At 46.3% G+C, this 22,222-nt stretch overlaps 1 protein-coding gene across 5 annotated transcripts; it reads right to left on the minus strand.

The window, feature by feature from the left end:
• Nucleotides 1-26: 26 nt before the first annotated feature.
• Nucleotides 27-21,988, minus strand: LOC143511937 (phospholipase D1). Of its 5 annotated transcripts, none has more exons than XM_077001695.1 (27): nt 21,701-21,986; nt 19,186-19,396; nt 18,372-18,502; nt 17,946-18,091; nt 17,384-17,501; nt 17,150-17,215; nt 16,385-16,443; nt 16,060-16,152; nt 15,361-15,513; nt 15,106-15,255; nt 14,731-14,814; nt 14,226-14,307; nt 13,973-14,083; nt 12,773-12,982; nt 9,043-9,745; nt 8,709-8,837; nt 8,277-8,402; nt 7,325-7,443; nt 4,899-5,012; nt 4,543-4,653; nt 4,345-4,430; nt 4,055-4,168; nt 3,690-3,739; nt 3,220-3,354; nt 1,187-1,340; nt 898-1,051; nt 27-738 (listed from the first exon to the last, which is right to left on the minus strand). In XM_077001695.1, the coding sequence occupies exons 2-27, from the start codon at nt 19,364-19,366 to the stop codon at nt 514-516; spliced, it is 3,804 nt and encodes a 1,267-aa protein (XP_076857810.1). In that variant the 5' UTR covers nt 19,367-19,396; nt 21,701-21,986; the 3' UTR covers nt 27-513. The 5 variants fall into 5 exon arrangements, with proteins under 5 accessions (XP_076857810.1, XP_076857811.1, XP_076857812.1 ...); XM_077001696.1 differs by having other exon boundaries at nt 19,210-19,396; nt 21,701-21,985; XM_077001697.1 differs by having other exon boundaries at nt 898-1,015; nt 21,701-21,984.
• Between the last annotated feature and the right edge of the window lie 234 nt (nt 21,989-22,222).

The following is a 22,222-nucleotide window of genomic DNA, read 5'->3' on the forward strand; positions in this document are numbered from 1 at the left end:
AATACTAAATAAAAATGGACCAGAACAAAGTTCCTCGGACACCTTTATTTACGGCCACCACATCATTAGTTGTTTACAGTCACGTTGGTGCCATTTACTTCTCGACATAAATCTTCCCTGGGCGTTCATTATTTGTGACATTTCTCAGCAGGACCCATTAAACGAAGAAGAAAGTTGAGGGGGAATAAGACACACACACATTCAGCTCTTTAATGAAAATCTTAGGTGCTTTTCCAGGGCAAATTTTAGAGCCTGCTTAGACTTTTCTTAAAGAGGTAGTTTACATTTCTATGCTATGTTAATTTTGTCTTTACAAAGGATGAAGAAAGAATTTTACACATAATGTCCAAGGGGAGTTAAGGTTGTGTTAGTTGAGTAAATTAAAGAGCCCTTTATGTATTATGTAATTTTATGTAATATGTAAAAAGGTTCTGAGTTTCACAGAGGAATAAATTAATGCATTTCCCATGAGGCAGGAGGTTTAAATGACTACATTTCCCATGATGCATGCGGTTATGTCCACAGCTCCACAGGCATGATACCCTCTTTGGAGTTCAGGGAGGGGAAGAGGTTCTCCTCAGACAGGAAGTAGAAAGGGAACTGGACCAGGAAGCCGCGCACCTTCCTCAGTTCGGCACAGGCCTGGATGGGATCCTCGGTGGCCATGCAGGAGCGGGACGTGTAGTCCCGCAAGATCTTATAGTTCAAGACGGCGTCTGTTGGCAGGCAGCGAAACACCTGCGTGGGCAGAGAGACGCTGTTGAACATGGAGAGCTTACGTGGAACATGCCTGGAGCACGGCACAACAATCTCGACCTCATCAGTGTGTCCTCCAACGTGCCGGAAGGTATCCCACAATTCAACCAGGCAACTTTTTGTTGTTCATTTTTTTTTTACCTTGTCATAAACGCTAGCGTTCCTGGCTGCCGTCACCATCCAGATGTCCTTGTAGAAGCGGTCGCTGACGGGATCGCTGACGTCCACGCCGTAGTCTCCTAGCAGCCCGAGTACGAGCCTGCCACACACGTTTAGGGTGAGACCCGCGCGAAACCTGGGGGTCCCCGTCAGGAGCAGCGTCGGCGACGAGAGCCCGACCCGAAGCGCACGGGTTAATAAAAACAGGAGCCACGTGTCCCAGAATGCAACAGACACAGCAAAGCGAGCCAGGGACGGAGAGGGGACGCACCTGAAGCACTGGACCCGTAGTGAGATGGCGAAGCTCCCGGCCTGGTAGCTCTCTCCGTCCATGCAGGAGGTCTGGAGCTGCGTGTCCTCCACCACCACCGCCAGCTCACTGTCACGCTTTCCCAGCATGCTCCTGTCGTTGATGTTGGCAGAACCTGCAGGGCGACCCACAGCCAGCACCCTCAGCACCAGCGCCACCGCCCCGTCAAGCACACACTCCACTACTGAGAGGATTTTTAATAAAGCATTAAACAGTCCCCGATGAGCGAGAAGCCTCTCGCTGCAGCCTGCAGGAAGGCGGAGTTGGACATCCAACCCCGCCCACATCCAACTCCACCCTCTTCTCAAGTCCGAAGCCACGCCCATGTTACGTTCGAAACTCGGACTGTTTTTGCTCCCAGTAAACAGAACTTCCAGATTTTAATTAGTTTAACAGATGCCAAGAAAAACACTCACATTATTGACCAAAATGTATGTCTTTATTATCCCACATGAACAATTTAAGTCTTAGTACAATCTTTTTAGATTTTTCTTGAATAGTTTAATTGTCAGTTCTGAATATGTACAGGACATACAAATGATTGAAATTACATTACTCTCTCTTACCCAAAGGTACAGCAATAAAATAAATATTAATGTAGCAGCAGTGGTTGTAAAGTTCCTTTACAACTTTACTAAAACAAGGCACAGGGAAAGGCACATGATAAGACACTGAGCCGTGTTTTATAAGTGTTTTAAGTGCAGAAGTGCATTTTCAAGTACTTTAGCCTAAATTCCAGCATTTTTCAAATCTGAAACACAATGCAACATTAAAATTGGTCAGGTAAATGTTCCTTCCCCCGTTTTTGAGGGGTGTTTCTTTATACTACCACGTATCGTTTCAGGAGGACCCTGCACAGAATGTGACGCGCGCGAGGTGTGCGGAGTCGCGCGCCACGGTCACTCACGAAAGTTTAACTAGCTTTATAGGGGAAAGGCATCGCTAAAAAGGAGAGCTCTTATGTGATTTAGGAAAGTGGATCTTGTGTTTAAAAATGTATTTTATAGAATTATTTGTTCAATTAATTGGTTCAACGCAGACAGATTTCTTCATAATTTATAATTAGTAGGCTTGAAAGTTACCGGATCGAGGCAGACAGTTCCCGGAACGCGCCCCTCAAAATGAAAGAGTTCACGGATCCTGTTCCGGCAGGATCCAGCTCAAATTAAGCCCTAATTACACCCCTTCTCCATTACCAACATACCCCTTCTTTATCACCAACATTATCAGTAAACATTACCATTTTAGTTGTGTACTTATAGTAGCAGAGTTGCCAACTCTCACGCATTGAGCGTGAGACACACGCATTTGACCGTCTTCACACGCTCTCACGCTACACATCCGATTTCTCATGCCGAAAAAAATCTAGTTTATTTACCTCTGATCTACATCTATGATTCAATGAGTTACTAGTTCGCTCTGGCGCCAACCACCGGCGATCGATCGATCGCGATATAACATTTAATTTGTGTCCATTTTACATCCCCCGTCAACATTTTACGTTCGCCACCCAATAAATAAAAATAATGAATAACATACGTAGAACGATACACAAAGTATACGAGGTATGTGTAAATTAAGCGCAACGACGTGTCTCTTGAACACTTGTGAGTTATTATGCATATTTTCAAGTGCCACAGTTATTCTCGAATGGAGAAGTAGTGGGTTGGCGCACGAGAGCGCATTAGAGGGTGGAGTTGGATGTGGGCGGGGTTGGATGTCCAACTCCGCCTTCCTACAGGCTGCAGCGAGGACATACTTGCGATGAGCGGCTTGTGTTTGACTCTACTCCCATCTAGTGGCCATTCACTATATTACAATGCAATCCAAGTTTATGGGCAATGCACTGGACCTGGTCACAATCTCTCCTGCAGGCTGTACTGACAGACTGCTGATGGCATGATGGTATACTTTCTCTCTCTCTCTCTCTCTCTATATATATATGTACTGTGTGTGTGTGTGGGGTGTGTGTACGTGTCATGTGTGTGACTCACCGATGATGACAGTGCAGTCGTCCACGATCATGAGTTTACTGTGCACATAGATGAGCTCGGTAACCAGGCGTCCATCCAAGTCAGCATGAGTGCGGAGACCACAGAAGGAGATGTAGTTGATCCAGCAGTCTCCCACTGCAAGGACACACACACACACACATACACAATCACTACTTATGCCCTGAATTTCCAGTTAGGCAGTTGTTCAAACAGTTCAAAACAAATTGAAACAGAGCGAATTTAATTTCCTTTCTAGCAGTTCAGAACACCTGCAGTGGCATCGTAAATGTACAGAACACAGTAAATGAAGATTTATTTCTTCATTTCATAAAAATTATTGTGTTGTGAAGCTACATATTGTGATTATGGATTATGATCAGCATTGTTCTTATTGATATCTAATCAGTAGGAAGGCACCACAATAATGAGTTAGATTGAGAGGACTAAGGCAGTTAAATAGCTCTACTTACTCACACATTTGAGTCTCTCCATCATGGAACGCTGCCCTCTGCACATGGTCCTAAAGACACACGGACAGTGATGTCACCCCCCTCATGTGGATGTGATGTCACTCTCCCCAGCACAGATCATATCCCATAATTTTCCTCCTGGCTCCGTTCGCTCGGTTCAAACAAAGCCAGGGAGCACCGCCCCCTTCGACATGTTTGGTCTCTAATGGAGACCTGCTAGACTGCGGAAGACTGGGCGAAGACTGCTGACCAGTTGTTTCTGCAGCACTGTGGGTAATTTCCCAGGAGCGTGGTGTCCCGCCCACTTTTAGGCATTTAATTGAGGCAATTTGCCGATTACACATGAAGCATGTGCAGCTGATTACCTGTAATTAAAGAACATGATTGCTTTGATGGCTTGGCCCCCTCCAGAGGAGATGTCACCCTCAAAACCTGGCAGCAGGGGTAACACCACGTACACGCGGAACCTCTTCCCCTCCCTGCAGGACACGTATGAGCCACATATGTTGGTCTGGAGGGTTGGTGTGTGGAAGTATGGATGTGTGGGAGGGTGGGTGTGTGAGTGTGTTGGGGTGTGGGAGAGTGGGGGTATGTGGGTATGGGGGTATGGAGGTGTGGGGGTATGGGGTTAGGTGGGTGAGAAGCAAGCATGCACCTATATGCTCGAAGGATTCTCTCGGTCAAAGCATCCCCAATGCAGTTGTGGATGGTCTTCCCAGCACAGCTGATGAAAAACTGGTTCTGAGAGAGAGAGAGAGAGAGAGAGAGAGAGAGGTTTGCTCAGGTCCTAGAAGATGTTCTGTGCAACAAGCCATTTTGTTTAATAACAATTTCAAAACTTTCTGAATTCTACCTCTATGTAGATATAGTGTCTGCTGTTCTGTATGGCTGATATGTAGGCCAGATGAATGGATTCCTCATGCACTTTTGTGCCAATGGACCACTGACACGCAGACCTCAACACCTGCCAGTTTGGAAGAAACCCATACACACGTACAATGTAGAACTAATATATCTCCCGGAGCACACAAAGCATCATTTGCAGTCAAATCTTTCATTCTTTTAGGTCTGTCTTTTTTAAAAAGTATTTCATCTAAAATTGATCGTGGAGGGCAGTAGCAATCCGTGAGAAAATCTGAGCAGTGTCCTTTTATCTCGGACATGAGAAGGAACCAGTCTGCACGAGCTGGATGGGAGAAGAGGCCTCACCTGCACGCTGGCCGGTGTGAGCGGCCCCCGCAGCTCTGACGCCACGCTGGGTGCCGAGAGTGACCTGGGCACCAGGCAGGGAAAACACATCGCCCCCGACCGCTTCTTCACCAGCTAGCGAATAAAGGAGGGCTGATTAAAACCAGACGGCAAGCCGCATCGCCCGCACCCCAATCACACCCTTAAAGAGCGCTAATTACTCCAGCACGCCCGTGCCGGACCACCGGGTGCCCCGCCAAACCCACGATCCCCCGGCTCTGCCTCGTCTGAGGCCTGTAATGCGCTTCCGCCATGGCAAAAGCCACCAAAACCCTTTTTGTCCTCAATAGTGCTCCTGATTGCAATAAATGCAAGGCCATGAGGCTAAAGACACCACAGTAGCACGTTTTTAATGGCCATTATCCTCCCCAGACTACATTCAGTCAATTTTTCGTTGTGTTGAAGGCCAGGCTCAGAGGTTAGCCACGTCTTGTTAATGTTGTATGTTCTCGTAGGTTCCTCTGCCATCTTCTCCTGTCTTCGCATAAGAAAGCAGCAAGTTTAGGATTCCTTTTAACCACTTCTTTGCGTTTTTAGAAGTGGGACAGTACTTTAACCTGTAACCTCCGTAATGTAATACTTACATACAACTTGGCTTTGTTAGGCATCTTCAAAAGAAACCTTACCCTATAAACCTGATATTTATTTGTACAGTTAAATTACCCACAGTCAGGCCGGGGTAGTCATCGCTTCCTCACTCTACATTTCACACTCGAGCATTTTTGCCGGTCTCAGAGGAAGTGCAGGCCTTGCAAATTAGCAAGATGTACTCTGTGTCAACATCGATCACGGGCCAAACAGTAATCTGGGCTTGGTGTTTTTTAGCAGATGGTTACTAATAAAATAAAAGTACTGAATTTATTTTAGCAGCAGGCAGCTTGGGCAATTAACAACTGGCATAATGTGTTGATTAAAACCTATTGAGTCCTGAAGGGAGGTCTGATCTTAACCGGACTCACGGGATGCTGGCAGCCTTCCGAGCACCCCGATCGCTCTGACCTTGACGAAGAGCCATAGCATCTAAATCATCACGGCTGCAGCAATAATCTGCATGTCTAAGGCTGCTTTCGTATCTCATGAGGACGATGTAGGATTTGGGCGTTGGCGTTTCAGAGGGAGCGTGCAGGTTTAAGGTGTACGTGTCTGTAGTTCAAAGAATGTTTGTCCTGATGGGAAGTGAAACGCTAGCTTTTCCATTTCAGTTTCAGACAATGACAGAGCTATTGTTTTCTGGTATATTTGTTTAAGTCTATGTTATGGTATATTTGTTTGTTTATATGTTTGTGTGGTGGTTTTGTCACTGGATTGCTGTACCAATTTAAACATGTAAAATACTAAATCAAGCAATAATATGGAATGAATTGGCAAAAATTTTTAAAGCTATGTAGCAAAATAGCATTGTGCAAAAATCTACGAGTACAGTTTAAAAACTCAAACAGTCTCAAATGTCTGTATGACCTTTTCACTTGAATTTTGCTTAATTTTACACGATGGACAATAGAAATGGACATAATTGAACTTTGCCTGCTTTCATAATTACTTCACTGGCACTTTCAACAGTCAAATGTGAAATGCTATAAAAAATTTTTTAAAACAGGTCGCGATCAGAGCAACAAAAACCACTGAGAAATCCTACATGCTCTAATATCTCATATCTCATACTGTCTCATGCTCTCATACTGACAGAATTGTTCTCACTTTGACATTCTGCCTTTTGTGGTCTGACGAATTCAGAAAAATAGCCAAGCAGTGTTCTCCAATCAGCGGCAGTCGGCCGACTCCAAAGGAAGCGAGAGAGAAGCGTCTTTGAACGCCGAGCGCTCCATCCCCATCACACCTCATCATGGCTTTTGTTTGCTCCTGTGCGCTGTGCACACACCTGGCTCCCGCCACTCTCATTATTCACCGGGAGAGTGTCTGATCCGAAGCCAAGCCCGAAATATGACTGGCACATTGCAAAGGAAATCATACAGGCCTCAAACCAATTCAATTACCGAACAATCAAAGTAAAAAGGCCTCTAATTGCTTTAAAAGGCAGCCGGGAGAGCGCCGAGCCATTGAATACTGACGGCATTCAGAACAAGACACAATGCACAACTGCAGGGGGTGCTAAGCTCAAGCTAATAAAGATCACTTTAGAAAGACTACAAGGGCTTTGGGAGGGCTTGTCTCTGCTCCACGCTTCTGTTCTGATCTTAATCCCACAGTATTTGGAGTCTATAGCGCTAGTGTGCAGAGACGGACGCAGATGGACACATTACTCCCTCAGTTAAAGGGTGCATTTGTTGTGTATTTTGAGCAAGGATAGTTCATTATTTCCAAATCGTTTTTTTCAGTTTTTAAGGACTGAAAAGTCGAGCTATGGCATTGGTTCTTGTTCACTGTACCTTTGTGAAGTTCCATCTCTGAATAAAATGTCTGGCCACGTCCCTGGCGGCTTTGCCCTGAACCGCAACACCAACGTCGTGCCAGGGCATTCTCGGCGTCTTATACCTATCAATGAAGTCTTGAGAAGATAAAAGCACACAAACCAACAATAGTTCTCAACATCGGTTCCAGAAGCCGCCGTGCCCTCGTCTGGAAAGGAAGTTCGTGAAACGGAGCACGCCAAATTATGTCAAAACAGGATTTGCTCGGCTGTGTGACACTGATCAGCATAACAAATGTGGTGTCTGGGCTCTCTGAAGGGATCAAAAGAGAGCCTTCATTTTCATGTCTTCATGTCGCCGGTGTTAAGCAGGGTGTTCCTCCTTCTTGAAATGACAGAATATTGGAGGGAATATATATATATATTGGCCACCTTCCTGCTGGGTCAGACATCATGTTTGGGCACTAGACCTTGGAATGCACAAAGGCAGATGCAGAAATAAAATAGAGTTCTTGTGCTGCAAAGTAGAGGGAGAGAGAGAGAAATGGAGAGAGAGAGAGAGAGAGGAGTGGTGGCATGAGCTGACAACAACCCCCTCCAGCTACAGAACAGGGTAGTTTGTACCAGCTCAGGTACTACAAAGATCCTTTTGGGCTTTGCCTCCTCTTTCGTGTGTTTGTCAGAGATTGATTCATTTGATGAATGTGTACAAAGTTATCAAAGCTACATTTCAGATGTGCAGAGCAGTGGAGATGGTGTTTGTTGTTTTGGTTGTGGGTTTCTTTCATACTGCTGGATTATAAGAATGTGAATAACATATGTCATGTGCATCTGGACTGGGCTAGGCTCTTCTGTGCTTGAGGAAATTAAACACGCCGGCTTCAGGAACATCTCGGAGCAGATGGACCGAGCACTTAGTGTTTTGGGCGTAGCCCTGGCTATGTGTATGTGTGTGCACGTGTCTCCCGTACCATCGAAAGGCTTGTTGAGCTTGACCCAGTCTTTGAGGATGAAGTTGCAGTAATCCTTGCCGTGCCAGAAGCGAGTTTCTCCGTAAAGCTCCGTGCTGCTTAAACGACTCCTGAGGGAGCTGGAGTCTGAAACACCAAGAGGGAAAAGGTCCAGAAAAAATGAGAAAATCAAGCAGGTGGGCTGAAACGATGGTGAAACGATGGTGAACACGGAGTGATAGGTCTTCAAATTTAGTAACAAAGAAAAGGGCGAACCGTTAAAAATAAACCATGCTAAATTCAAGGTTTTAAAAAGCCCTTTTTGTGCCTACATGATGACTTGAAAAAACACTGTTATGACTAATGGACAAAGGTCATGTATACAATGATGGTATTATTGTAATTGTGTGTGTGTGCGTGTGTGTGTGTGTGTGTGTGTGTGTGTGTGCTGACCATGAGGCAGGGACAGGGAATGGTGCAAGCCCAGTGTGTAGGAGTCGTTAGAGCGCAGCGACAGACTCTTATTGTGCCACTCTCGAGCAGACAGTGTCCTGGGTTTCAGACTATTCTTACTGCAGTGCTCTTCCAGACACACACACACACACACACACACACACACACACACACACACACACACACACACACACACACACACACACACACACACACACACACACACACACACACACAAAGCACCACTTTTACACAGGTTTATGTACAAGGATGAGTTTATCTTCTGAGTCCCTGTAAGCCCTGCTCCTCTGGAGAAGCACGAACGTGTTCTTACTGGTCTCCACGCCTTCAGAGCTGTGTCTGTCCTCCGGGGCCGCGGGGTGGAGTCGTCTGCTGTTGTACCCCAGGTTGGAGCTGTGCTCTCTCTGCGCCTCCACAGAACCAGGCTCTCCTCCTCCACCCGTGCTCTCCCTCTCTCCTCCTCCTTCTCCACCCGTGCACTCCCTCTCTCCTCTTCCTTCTCCACCCATACTCTCCCTCTCTCCTTCTCCACCCATACTCTCCCTCTCTCCTCTTCCTTCTCCACCCATACTCTCCCTCTCTCCTTCTCCACCCATACTCTCCCTCTCTCCTCTTCCTTCTCCACCCATACTCTCCCTCTCTCCTCCTCCACCCATACTCTCCCTCTCTCCTCCTCCACCCGTGCTCTCCCTCTCTCCTCCTACACCCATACTCTCCCTCTCTCCTCCTACACCCGTGCTCTCCCTCTCTCCTCCTACACCCATACTCTCCCTCTCTCCTCCTACACCCATACTCTCCCTCTCTCCTCCCCCACCCATACTCTCCCTCTCTCCTCCTACACCCATACTCTCCCTCTCTCCTCCTCCACCCATACTCTCCCTCTCTCCTCCTCCACCCATACTCTCCCTCTCTCCTCCTCCACCCATACTCTCCCTCTCTCCTCCTGGTAGTTCCTCCTCCACCTGCTCACTGAACGTCAGCTTCTCGTCCTCTTCAGTCGCAGTAGGGATGGATTGCTGCAGGACACACACAAGGAAACATGTTTTAATTCGTTTGTATTTCCTGTCCTTCCCAGCCATGTTTTTAAACACAGTATCTGCCACCTGTTCTTCAGAAAAGACGTTTGAGCTGTAACCAATCTAACATCTGGAAGAACAAAACCACTCAGAACCCCCTCAGAACCCCCACAGTTCCCCCACAGTTCCTCCACAGTTCCCCCACAGTTCCCCCACAGTTCCTCCACAGTTCCCCCACAGTTCCTCCACAGTTCCCCCACAGTTCCCCCACAGTTCCCCCACAGTTCCTCCACAGTTCCCCCACAGTTCCCCCACAGTTCCTCCACAGTTCCCCCACAGTTCCTCCACAGTTCCCCCACAGTTCCCCCACAGTTCCTCCACAGTTCCTCCACAGTTCCCCCACAGTTCCTCCACAGTTCCCCCACAGTTCCCCCACAGTTCCTCCACAGTTCCCCCACAGTTCCTCCACAGTTCCTCCACAGTTCCCCCACAGTACCTCCACAGTTCCCCCACAGTTCCCCCACAGTTCCCCCACAGTTCCTCCACAGTTCCTCCACAGTTCCCCCACAGTTCCCCCACAGTTCCTCCACAGTTCCCCCACAGTTCCCCCACAGTACCTCCACAGTTCCTCCACAGTTCCTCCACAGTTCCCCCACAGTTCCCCCACAGTACCTCCACAGTTCCCCCACAGTTCCCCCACAGTTCCTCCATAGTTCCTCCACAGTTCCTCCACAGTTCCCCCACAGTTCCCCCACAGTTCCTCCACAGTTCCCCCACAGTTCCCCCACAGTTCCTCCACAGTTCCTCCACAGTTCCTCCACAGTTCCTCCTCCCTCTGTGCTACCCCGTATCAGTGGCACGGGCCCATATTCAACACAGCTGATGTATTCAACTGCCTGTCGACTGTAAGGTCTCTGGGTCTGGTAATGGCCCACCAATACGGAGTCTCTGCTTAAGCTTTATCACCTGAATTAGAGTATCAGTGGTAATGTGTTAGTGCGCCATCCATGTCCACATCTCCACTGAGAGGATTTTGGGTGGTGAGGAAAAGTGTTCAGTTTAATGGCTCATGCAGAATCATAGTGCCCAGACCTGACAAATGGCAAATGTCACAGCAGTATCCTCCCGACAGGCATAATTTTATTAAGTGCAAATATCACCGGGCTCCTTAGGAGTCATTCGGAAAGGTTAAACTAACAGCTGTAACAGTGTCATGTATATTAGCAAAGATTTTACAGTCGAGGAGGCTTGAGTTGATACATACGGCCACTCATGCATGGGGAGAGAAGCCCTTAAGTACATGCAATAAACGCCTCGACCCGAAAGGCTGAAATCATGTTTATTTAAAAAGCCTGGCCCAGTATTTAATGGCACAATGGTAGGCAGGTAGGCTTCTGTCTGCGAGAGGTGGCCTACGAGCGAAATGATTCTCCCCCATTTAGTGGCACCCAGTAATTTGTTGACTCACTCATCCATGCAGGGCCTTTATGTTTAATGCAGCTCTCCAGGGGGAGGGATGTGCCCAGCGAGGCCAGGCAGCTCTCCGCAGCGTGAGAGTAGCGGGATTAGCCACCGCCGGCCCTTCACCGCTGCCACACATGCTCCGTAATTGCAATTTTTACGTTCACCAGTGTAAAAGAAATAATAAAAATAACACAAAAGAAGAAGAAATGCAAAGGTCTAGGTCTGTAGAGACTAGTCGCACAATCCGGCCAGCGTCAGGTGGGTGGGGGGGGGGGGGGGGGGGGGGGGGGGGGGGAGTTGTGATTGGGGGTTGGGTCTGCCCATGCCGGGCTTGTCTTGGCAATATGGTGCCATCACAGATTACGAAGCCAGCACCTCTGCCAATTTGCAAAAGTATTTTGTCGACCATGAGACTGCAGTTGTGTTGTCTTTCCTTTCCTGCGCACGAGTCATTTGTGTGATCAATATGTCTGCTTTGTCAAATATAATAGAAGAATTGGTAAGCTGTTATTCAGAGATAATAAGTATAATCACAGTGGTCTGTTCATTAACAGGCTACACTGACCGAGACAGAGACCGGGGACACACAGATGCCGGCTGGTGCACTGGTGGTGATCAGAAGCAAAAGCAGGAGGCGGTGTGTGTCAGGTGTGTGTGTCAGGTGTGTGTATGCGTTCCCCCATCGAGCGCTCTGACATGGCTCTGAAAAGCCCAGCTGGCAGGAGGTGCCACCAGCGCTGATGGGGTCAGGCTGATGTTGACAAACATCGCAGGGCCCACTGTGGGCTTACGGCTCTGCACGTGTCACGTTTACAGCGGGTTTACTCCTCTCCAAATCGCTCACGGCTTCGTGGAGGAGGCCACCTGGATAGGCAGATGCCTTCGGTTTCTGAAACTCATCAAAGTGTATTTACATCTCAGCTCTGAGTGAACTGCTTTTCTTCACTAGATTGAAGTAATTTAGGATACGAACTTTGAGTTAGAATGTCATTACACGGTTCTCGTGTTTCTGAGCATCATTAACCACATCGTTATCACATATATATGAATCACAATGACAGATATATGAATCACAATCACAGGTAAACGATGTCTATGTAGACGTATACCACACCTTCTCTTTTACGTTATTTGTGCTTTAGAGATGTGAACTGTGGTAGTGACCAGGGGCCAGTAAGAAAAAAAGGACTTACAGGAAAGTTCAAGATAATTGTGCATGATAGAAAACTAGTGTAAAACGAGGATAAAACCATTAAAAACAGACAGCATGATAACAAAACCTCTGACATTGCTGTTATATGTTATATAAAGTAATTAAAGGACTGTTAGTTGTCATCTTTGTAGTTTTTTGTGTAGTACAGGTCTTAAAGAGTCTGTCAGAGGTAATGAGTAATAAATATATAATATATAGTATACATGTTTTTGAATATATTTCTCTATAGTGCATATCTCCGCTCCATGAGGCTCTGTGGCCCAAGCCCTCACAGAGAGCTCTGCTGGGGACTGCACGCCTATGTTGTGATGAAGACAGTGATGCTAACGAGGGAGTCGTGGGCACCTTACCCTGGTGGGGCTGGGTGACAGGGCCGGGCTGGGCTGGGGACTCCTCCTCACACTCCCCACGTCGGTCAGCCTGTGCTGGGAGTCGTCCCATCTCCCGTACGCTAGGTCAATACCTCCCAGGAAGGCCAGTGACTGATCGATCACCACCGATTTCTCATGGTGGGCCCAGAGTAGAGACACAGAGGGGACGTGGTCAGGGTGCCGGATCACCTGTCACTCGAACACACACGCATGGAGAGGTGGTTTTTTTGGGTTTTTTAACCCCTTATATGTCAGTACACCTACACACAGTCATTTATGTAAGCAATTTAGTAATAAACAGTATTATTCCAATAACCAGCAAATTCATCTCCGCAAAACACTAGCTTCACGTTGTCAGGAAAAAAAACACACTGATTGTACATTCAAAAGATTTCAGTTATTTCTAACTTCCACTTAGTGAATTTCAGTCAGTAATATCGCTAGCCCCATGCCAAAAATAGCATGGATCACAACGCCAGCACCCATTGCGAGAAACAATTGGGTACAGCTGCGTCTCCCTGAGCTTTCAGTGAGCCTCTGGAGGATTGGCGCCCCTGGCAGGTGCTTGGGCAGCAGCGGGGCCCAGAATACCTCCGCCCAGCTGTGGTGTCGCCCGTCTCCCTGGGCTGTGGGTCCCCAGCCACTTCCCGGCATCATTCTTCATCCCAATCTCAAGCAGCACTCCAATAAGATAATATGACGGTGTGTCAATCACCCCTGAGCCTGGGGTCCGGCTGCCGCCACGATGCGTGCCACGGAGTCACGACACCCGGAAGGATCCTCGGAGTCGAGAGGCGAAGACAGATCCGCCACCTCGGGCTCTCGTCGAGATGATCGGTGATGAACAAGCCAACCGTCCGCGGACGCGATTCGTAGGGTTCGAAACAGAGCGATCGCCGCTCTTTCTGCCGGGGAGATTTTTCCGGAGCACAAACATGATCTAAGTAACCCAGCCGTGCCTATGACTGGAAGCCAGGAACAAGCTGGGTGCTCTGGCACTGTGCGTGATGTGTTGTGATAGGGGCTTTGTTCTTGCAGGGACGTGGGAGGTCGTAGGCACGGGGCAGCGGTGGCAGGGAGACGCGTAGGCAGACTCGGGGGGACGGCTCCCCTCCGTGTCTCTGTCAGCTGTGGAGAGGAGTCAGCCTGTAGCATCATCTGACATACTGTACGACTCACCATGATGTTGGGATGAAGGCCCATTAGAGTCTTCTTCGTGTATTCGCTGTTCAGGCCCAGAATGACTTCCACCTCTTTGTAGAGCAACACACAGATCTTTACACCTTGTTCCTGGTGTGACAGTTAGACATGTTGATGTTTTAAAGTTCGTGCAGATATTTATGAAGCAGCAGGAAATATTATTATCGATCAAATGGATCCTTGTTCTCTCTGAAGGGAACCCATCTTTGTTAGAATGAAGGAAGGAACTCACAGCTTTCCTTTTTAAGACATGGTCTAATCTCCAAGTGTTCCCTTCCACCACTGGTCTTTTCAGAAAGATCTCTGGACTCAGCCTATAAACAACATCAGAAACCTGAATACAGCTTCACTCTAATACCACCCTAATATTGCTCACGTTGAAATTTTCTCCAGAATATGAGAAATGCACGTGGCATTAACAACACACTAAGACCTTCATAAACTCTTCGCAGGAGTTCAGAGCACCTAAACTCTGAACGCAGGGTAAAGTCCCAGCCGCCAAATCTTTGCACTTCATCCAGAAAGGGAGACGTTTGCACCTTGTCAGAAAAGCTCATAACAAATATCCCCAGGTGGAATGTGATTTGATTCTGTGAAACAAGCATGTGAACTCTGGCGTGCAAAGAAAGCAATTGCTGCATGTTCCTCTACTATATCAAGGGGTGTGAAATAAGTGCTCACAGCGTCATCAAAACCCAGGCAGAAGAGGAATGACTGACGCTGAGTCTAATCCGTACCACCAGGCTGTGATGAAGATTTCCTCCTTTGCACCTTCCAGGGCATCAGCTATGGCATCAAAGTACCCAGCTGCGTTGACAAACCTTCAAAAGAGGCACAGAACGGTTCATTTGAAAGCGGTACCAGGGTGCCTCACAGAAATTTCTTATACGGTAATTGATTGAGGAAGTACTGTTCACATCTACACTGGAGAGAACAGGAAATTAAATGTAACTCACAACAAATAAAAAAGTATCGACTGCCGGCGATTTCTTACGTAAAAACTTAAAAATTAGGACGTACAGTGCTTCAGTGGGATTATTAAAGAGATTTGCATTATACAACGCAGGGTTACTGTATTAAATTTAGAAGTGTGAAATATGAGCATTCTTTACCACTGAGTATTTGTATTTTCTCTGACAGGGGCAAAAGAACCGTGGCGATTTTCTCGAAGGAAGTCCTGCCCGAGCCTCTGGGCAAACTCGTCTATGGAGTGCCCCCACCAGCGAGCCTGCCTGTAGGTGGAGCACTTAATGGTAAGAGTCCTACATGTAAGAGTGAGGTGGAGAAAAAGTAATGGTTAAAAACTGTAAAAGACCACAAAAGAAATATAAACAAATCAGTAACGATAAACAGTCCAGTAGGCCTGCCTGCAAAGATTTTCAACCGTCACTCCATGTCTGACCCCGGTCTCGTGGGTCCCTGTTTTGACGTGGAAGCCCTTATCGTAGAGAATCACTGTCCCTACTTGGCCATCCTTGGGCCTCATGTAGAGAACAAAGGAATCTTTCACCACCAGCCATCTGAAACACGAAGCAGGCACCCGATGAGAGTTTGGACATGGGAGAGAGCTGCCCCCGCCGCCATAGGCAAACAACCGTAATCAGCAAAAATAAGTACGGGGCCACAAAAAGAGGCGCTCGCGGGCCCAGTTCCCAGCAACCTGAGGAGAGAGGCTCACGTGGAGCTGTAGCGCAGCTGTTTGCTTTCACGGGCTGTGAGAATTATGCAAGTAACACTAGCCGCCTTGTAAAACGGAAATAAAAACAGCGTTTCTCCACAGATGAAGACGGTTCAACGCGAGCACGTGTTATTCTGCGCTATTCGTTTCAGGGGCCGCTGTGTGCCACGGCAGCGTCGGGAGGACTCAGTGGATCACACGGCGATGACTGTCAGCCCCGTGTTGTTCCGCAAAAAAAGAGAGAGAGAGACGGATCGGTTTTCTTTCTGTTTGAAAGGGAGTGGTTTGGAACAACACGTGAAGAGATGTATAGCCTGACTTAGGAGAAAGCCATTTTGTTACACTTCATGCAGATGTAATTTACATTAAATTACGGAGCAGCTCTCACCTTTTTGACCAACGGTAGCACACACTATTGGATCCACACCAGTAACAGACTGGGAACGTGTTTTCCCCAGATTTCTTTAGGATCAAACCTTCACTTTGGCCAAATCAAATGAATATGAATCAGTCACTATGTCATGCAATCAAAAATTACAGACTAGTCATTACAAATGAGTGGTAATGAAAAATCTTTTATTCTAGGTCTACTCTAGTGATTGTGATTATTAATAACAGAAATGCAACCTTGTCCTTTCTGAAGATATCAGTATTAATCAAGACAATAACTGTAATATTGTTGCTCTGGTAAATGCATCTTGGTGTGTTCTTACATTGCTTTTGGCCCAAGGTCCTGGACAAACGATATCTGACTCACTTCTAAGAATTCAAGCTGAAATCAAATGTAAACATAAGTGGTGTTCATTAGCTTTTTCACCGCCTTAAGACCTTAAACTAGCTTTCATGCAACTGCACCTGAATAAACATACTCCATGCTAGAGGATTACCACCTTCTAAAGATTATTATTATTATTATCATCAAAATTTCAGTTAGGAATAATCTTTCATAATTTGCCTTGTTAAATTTTACAGTCTCTTAAGGACTTATCAGGGTTAATGATTAGACAGAGACATGTGGGCAGGATGTGAAGGCAGTGGGTGATGTTTTCAGATACAGGTACACTTTAATTAGCCTTTGGAGCGGGCGCTAATTATGGGAGTGTCAGAGTGCAAACCTGTGTGATGCAGGTTCTGTGTGAGGAGTCACCTCAAGCAGGCACACTCATACAGAACGGCCCGTTTTAATGAGGAACGACCACTGATTTATAATAAAGAATGTTCTTCATTATAGATCAGTGGGGAAGACACAGCAGGTTCTAGAATGTTCTCGCTCCAAATATATAGGCTTACATCTTACACGTTCTGGGAATAATGTGCTGAAAATGATATCGTTACTGTCATTCACTAACCAGCACATAGGGCAGAATGATGTAGAGTTTTGGCTTATTTCCAAAGCACAAGCTATAGGTAACGCATAATTTCTGAATAGTTCTTATACATCAAATGTAAAATGTTCTGTTGTTTAATGTATCACTTACTGTTGCAGGATGATTTCTATATAGTGATCTTTTTAAGATATTCTTGAGATAGTCTTCAAGACGCATCTAATGAGATCACAGTGAATACGCATCTTGTTAAAACTGACAGAAATTTAACCACACATATGTTAATCAAATAAATATCTTTAAAGCAGTAATGCAGTGGTAATTACTGTACATGGGCAAGTCTTATCTTAAAATATCTATTAAAATGAGGTTTGAGAAAGTTCCAACTTTTCTGCTGATTAGCTGTTCTTCCTTGACAAGGGCATCAGGTCGGCGGGGCAGGCTGGGAATGTGTCCTCCGTGAAACCTCTGGTGACCTCTGATCGACCTCCTTTGGACTGAGTGACTGGGAGAGAGGAGGAAGATGAGGTTTAGCAGGCAGCTCTGTGTCCGCACGTCACTGGATCAGGCACCGGCTCGTTTAGCTGCAGAGTTCTGAGAGCTGTCGGTGCTGATACTGCAGTTCAGAACAGGTTCTTTCTTCACGGGCCTTTGGAGAATGGGAGGGGGACGCATCTGGGACTAATTGAGAACACCCGGCTGAAAAATGAAAACATCTCGCAAAACAAAAAGCAGTGGGGAAGAGAATGTTTTCAGCACAGGACTGTGTGTGTGTGTGTGTGTGTGTGTGTGTGTGTGTGTGTGTGTGTGTGTGTGTGTGTGTGTGTGTGTGTGTCTGCATGTGTGTGTGTGTGCGTGTAAGTGTGTGCACACTTGCACGTGTGGATACAGTGCGTGTACGTGCTGATGTGTGAGTGTGTGTGTGTGTGTGTGTATTAGCAGCACTTACATTCGACGTGGCAGTGGGATCTTTAAGAGTGCCTTGAACTTGAGGAGCTCCTGATGAAGGGCTTGAAAATGTTTGAAACGTCGTTTGATTTTCCATGTGAAGTTCCCATGGTTCAGCTCGATGGTGTACAAGTTGGGATTTAACACCTTTCAGGGAAAAAAACACCTGTATAAAGGCTGCTGCAAGTCACACATTTTGATTGTATTGACTAAAATTATGATTAATGTGCAAGAATAAACATAACCTTTTTTTTTAAATACATTTTCTTAAACATGTATATTTAAACAAATTTCCAATCTTTAGAATTAGACTGGACCCTTCTGGGGTATAAATTTTAAAAGTCTTAGACATTACTTGACATGAACTTAATTTATACTGTTCAAAACCCAGAGTTCTGCTGCTCTCTCTGAGATGAAGGGCACTCACCCTGGTAGTCGTGAAACGTTCCACCTCTGTTACCTGCACCTGGATCGGCACATCCTCGAGGAACACACTGCAGTCCAAAGACTTGAATGGAAGAAAGTTGTATATCGCCGGAAAGGGGATGTTTTTTGATTCTGAAAAGGGCCAGGTTCATATATTTTAACATCAGGTCACCGCTGTTATCTTATTTCAAGTAAGTGTGTGTCTTGTTAGTACAAAAGGGCAGGTGATCATAAAATTGCAAAACCATGACTACACACACACACACGCATCACACACACCAACGCATGGACACACACTGCTGCAGTAATCACACACTGGATTGATGACAGACCAGCGATTCTGAGCTGACCGATAGCAGGATAGCAATCTAGCAGCTCAGGGGAAGTAGAAATGCTTAAATTGACTATGTAACCCTTTGATGTGATACAATTATGGGGTGGAGGGGCTGCATTTGAGGTCCAGAAGTGTCCAGCAGGGTAGCAATTCAAGAGTCCAGCTGGAGGGCCAAATATTGGCACTTGGGAATTTCCCCAGAGGCACTCTTCTCTGCTGTATGCAGTAATGCCTTTTGACTTCCGTAGTGAGTCCTTCTTGTGAATCGTCATATATATAATTGTCACATATATTTGTCAAGGGCCATATATCAAGAACATGTATTGTAGTGTCATCCACTATGAAACAGACTGAAATTTCAGGCTTAGTTAACATTTTGAGAACAGAGAAAATGTTTATGCATCATTAATAAAACTTAACATTGGGAGAAAAAAAAACGATTATAAACGTTACAGTGATATTCAGTGAAGTCAGAGGTCACTTGTAGCAGAGTAGAGGCACTGACCCGACAGCGTGCTGTCAGGACAGTCGGAACTGCATCTCACGTCCAACTCCACAACGTCGTGGTCGTCCTGCAGCTCACAGGGGTCCAGGCTGGTCGAGGGGCGGTCCGAGCCCAGATGCTCCGGACGCTGAAGCTTCCGACGACCCCGCAGGGCCATCGTGCTGTTCTGTCACACTCCAGGAACCATCTACACCAGCACTCAGCAGACATGTTGAGAGAGGTTCCACATGTAATGCCATATATATATATATATATATATAAGGTGAATTGTTCTTATATTTCACAGGTTGTGCTGAAAAGGACTAGTAAAGAGGTAGAATGCAATGTTAGTAATGTTAGATTCAAATATTTTGTAAAATCTTCAGTGAACAAACAACAGTTTCAGCCCGTTGTGAAATCACCAGTCTAATGTAATGAATAATGTTTAAAAAGCCTTAACAATTTTCACTTTTCATTCATGGTCACTGATCATTGACCCCACATGTAAAATGCATGAAGTATGGATTTCATATTCAGTTATTTGCATCAGTTACACTTGGGGAGAGAGATGTTAATAAAGGCCAGTTTCTTCCGACCCACTGACCATAAGAAGACTGGGGACGTGATATCTTCTGATCCCATACAAGGTGATGGACATTGATTTTGCGCATTTTGATGATGCACATAATGACAAAGGAGAAGAGAGGCCGGGGTAAATGGTATGACTGATCTAAAACAGGAGAATATCACACAGTGTGTTGGTGGACAATGAGCCTTTCAGCTGTCAAACTGAAGAACGAACAACAGGAGATGTGTTCCTTATTCTCCTTTTAGAATCCAGATCAGTTTACACATCATATCATCGAAGTAGCAAAAGACACACTGTCTCCCTAATGACCACGGAGAGGGGCCCAGTTCTACCAGCACGGAGAGGGGCCCAGTTCTACCAGTATGGAGAGGGGCCCGGTTCTACCAGCACGGAGAGGGGCCCAGTTCTACCAGTACGGAGAGGGGCCCAGTTCTACCAGTATGGAGAGGGGCCCAGTTCTACCAGCACGGAGAGGGGCCCAGTTCTACCAGTATGGAGAGGGGCCCAGTTCTACCAGTATGGAGAGGGGCCCAGTTCTACCAGCACGGAGAGGGGCCCAGTTCTACCAGTATGGAGAGGGGCCCAGTTCTACCAGTATGGAGAGGGGCCCAGTTCTACCAGTATGGAGAGGGGCCCAGTTCTACTCTGTGGAGCGAGTCATGCCCTCCTGTGCTTCCATCAGCAAGCTCCGTCTCCCAAGCTCAGTCTCCCAAGCTCCGTCTCCCAAGCTCAGTCTCCCAAGCTCCGTCTCCCAAGCTCAGTCTCCCAAGCTCAGTCTCCCAAGCTCCGTCTCCCAAGCTCAGTCTCCCAAGCTCAGTCTCCCAAGCTCCGTCTCCCAAGCTCCGTCTCCCAAGCTCAGTCTCCCAAGCTCCGTCTCCCAAGCTCAGTCTCCCAAGCTCAGTCTCATGCTAGCCTATCCTGCTCCAGACACAGCAGTGAGAAAACGCACTCACCCAAGATGGCGCGGGTCTACCCGAAAGAAGAGATCAGTATTATTCTCATGCTTTTAGCAATAGCTACAGTATAGCAGATGCTAGCACACCAATGCACTTGCATGCTAGATCAGACTGGCTTGCCAAATTAACCAGCCGACACTCATTAATTAATGACACATTTGAGAAGCCCAAATTAATTTTATTTTTTGTTCGTATTTTTAAACAGAAATCATTATTGGGCAAAATACTAGGTACTCCTGGATTAAAATTACACAATGTCACATAAAGTATATATTTGAAAAAATTGAAAAAGTTTAATAAAGTTTGTATTAGCAATTACATACTCTCAGTTTATGCTGTCACTGGAACAAATTAAAATCTATTTATGTGTTGATTCCAATACAGTCTCCTTTGCTGGAGCGCACCAATGTACAGTTATGTGCCCAGCTAGCAAGCGTCCCTATCAAGAACATACCATTACAAATGGCTTATTAGTTCATACACTGTGTCTTCTAGAAATAAAAAGAGTTGTTTGTCTTAGCCATGACACATACTGCAACTAAACAATCAATATTAAGATACTGCGTTCCTATGAATACTACCCCATGCAGATAGCCAATATTAACTTCATGGAAATGATTGTGTAAGTAATAGTTTAGAGATATAAGAGAAGGGCACTGATGTCATTAAACAGCATGCACGCAGCTCTCTGTTTTAGATTGGAACTGTGCGTGATCCAAGATTAGTACATTTATTTGGTCCCAATTATTAGATATATCGCAATGATTATGCATGTGAGACCAGCCATCCAGGATGACATACAGGCAATTCATTAAGCATGCAGGGGAGCATATTACTCCATAATCACGATAAATCAGACACCACTACATCATCAGACCTTCATTCATTACACCAAATCAGAACATCAGCCTAAAATGTAAGCTGCCCGAGCAGAAAGCCAGGAAGGTGAGATTCAGAGCATTCCTACCTCCGCCGATGTTCTGGTCAAAGATAAACACGTCTTCCTCTTTCCGAAAATGCAAGAAGCTTCTGTAATTTTTCAGTTATGCACTCTTAGACCCAACTCATGTGCCCTCTGTTAGGCATATAGGTGAGGCAGGTCATCAGGTTGTTGTGACTAGCTGAGCATCTTTATTCATTTATGTCAGCAGTATGAGCACCCAGTTCTATTCAGATTCTACAATGTATCATTGAGGCCCAGAGGAAACAAGGGGATGGTTTCACGAGCTGCTCAAAGCCCCTATTGATGGGGTAAAGCTCTGCGTGGTTTGAGTGTTTGTATCTGAAATGTTTGTACCAGGAATCGGAGGGTTGCAGCTAATCTCCGTGATGTCAGGCCGATTAGATCCCAAACTCCGATGCTGAATGCAGTCGGCGGGTCCTGGCAGTGCACAGGCCCGACTGGTATTTGTGTTGCGGGGGATCGTGCTGCTGTGTCCTTACTGATGTGCCAACTGTTCACAAAAGGAACCGCTACCGCACTGAACTG

The sequence above is a fragment of the Brachyhypopomus gauderio genome, chromosome 4 (genome assembly GCF_052324685.1).
Source record: "Brachyhypopomus gauderio isolate BG-103 chromosome 4, BGAUD_0.2, whole genome shotgun sequence".
NCBI lineage: Eukaryota > Metazoa > Chordata > Actinopteri > Gymnotiformes > Hypopomidae > Brachyhypopomus > Brachyhypopomus gauderio.

Excerpts from the sequence above, each read along its gene's own strand:
- LOC143511937 (XM_077001695.1), bottom strand. The coding sequence starts at position 19,366 with ATGGCCCTGCGGGGTCGTCGGAAGCTTCAGCGTCCGGAGCATCTGGGC. Across the intron at positions 17,216-17,383 it reads AACAGCTAATCAGCAGAAAA|ATGCGTCTTGAAGACTATCT; the intron begins GTTGGAACTTTC and ends TGATCTCATTAG. Across the intron at positions 739-897 it reads ACGCTAGCGTTTATGACAAG|GTGTTTCGCTGCCTGCCAAC; the intron begins GTAAAAAAAAAA and ends CTGCCCACGCAG.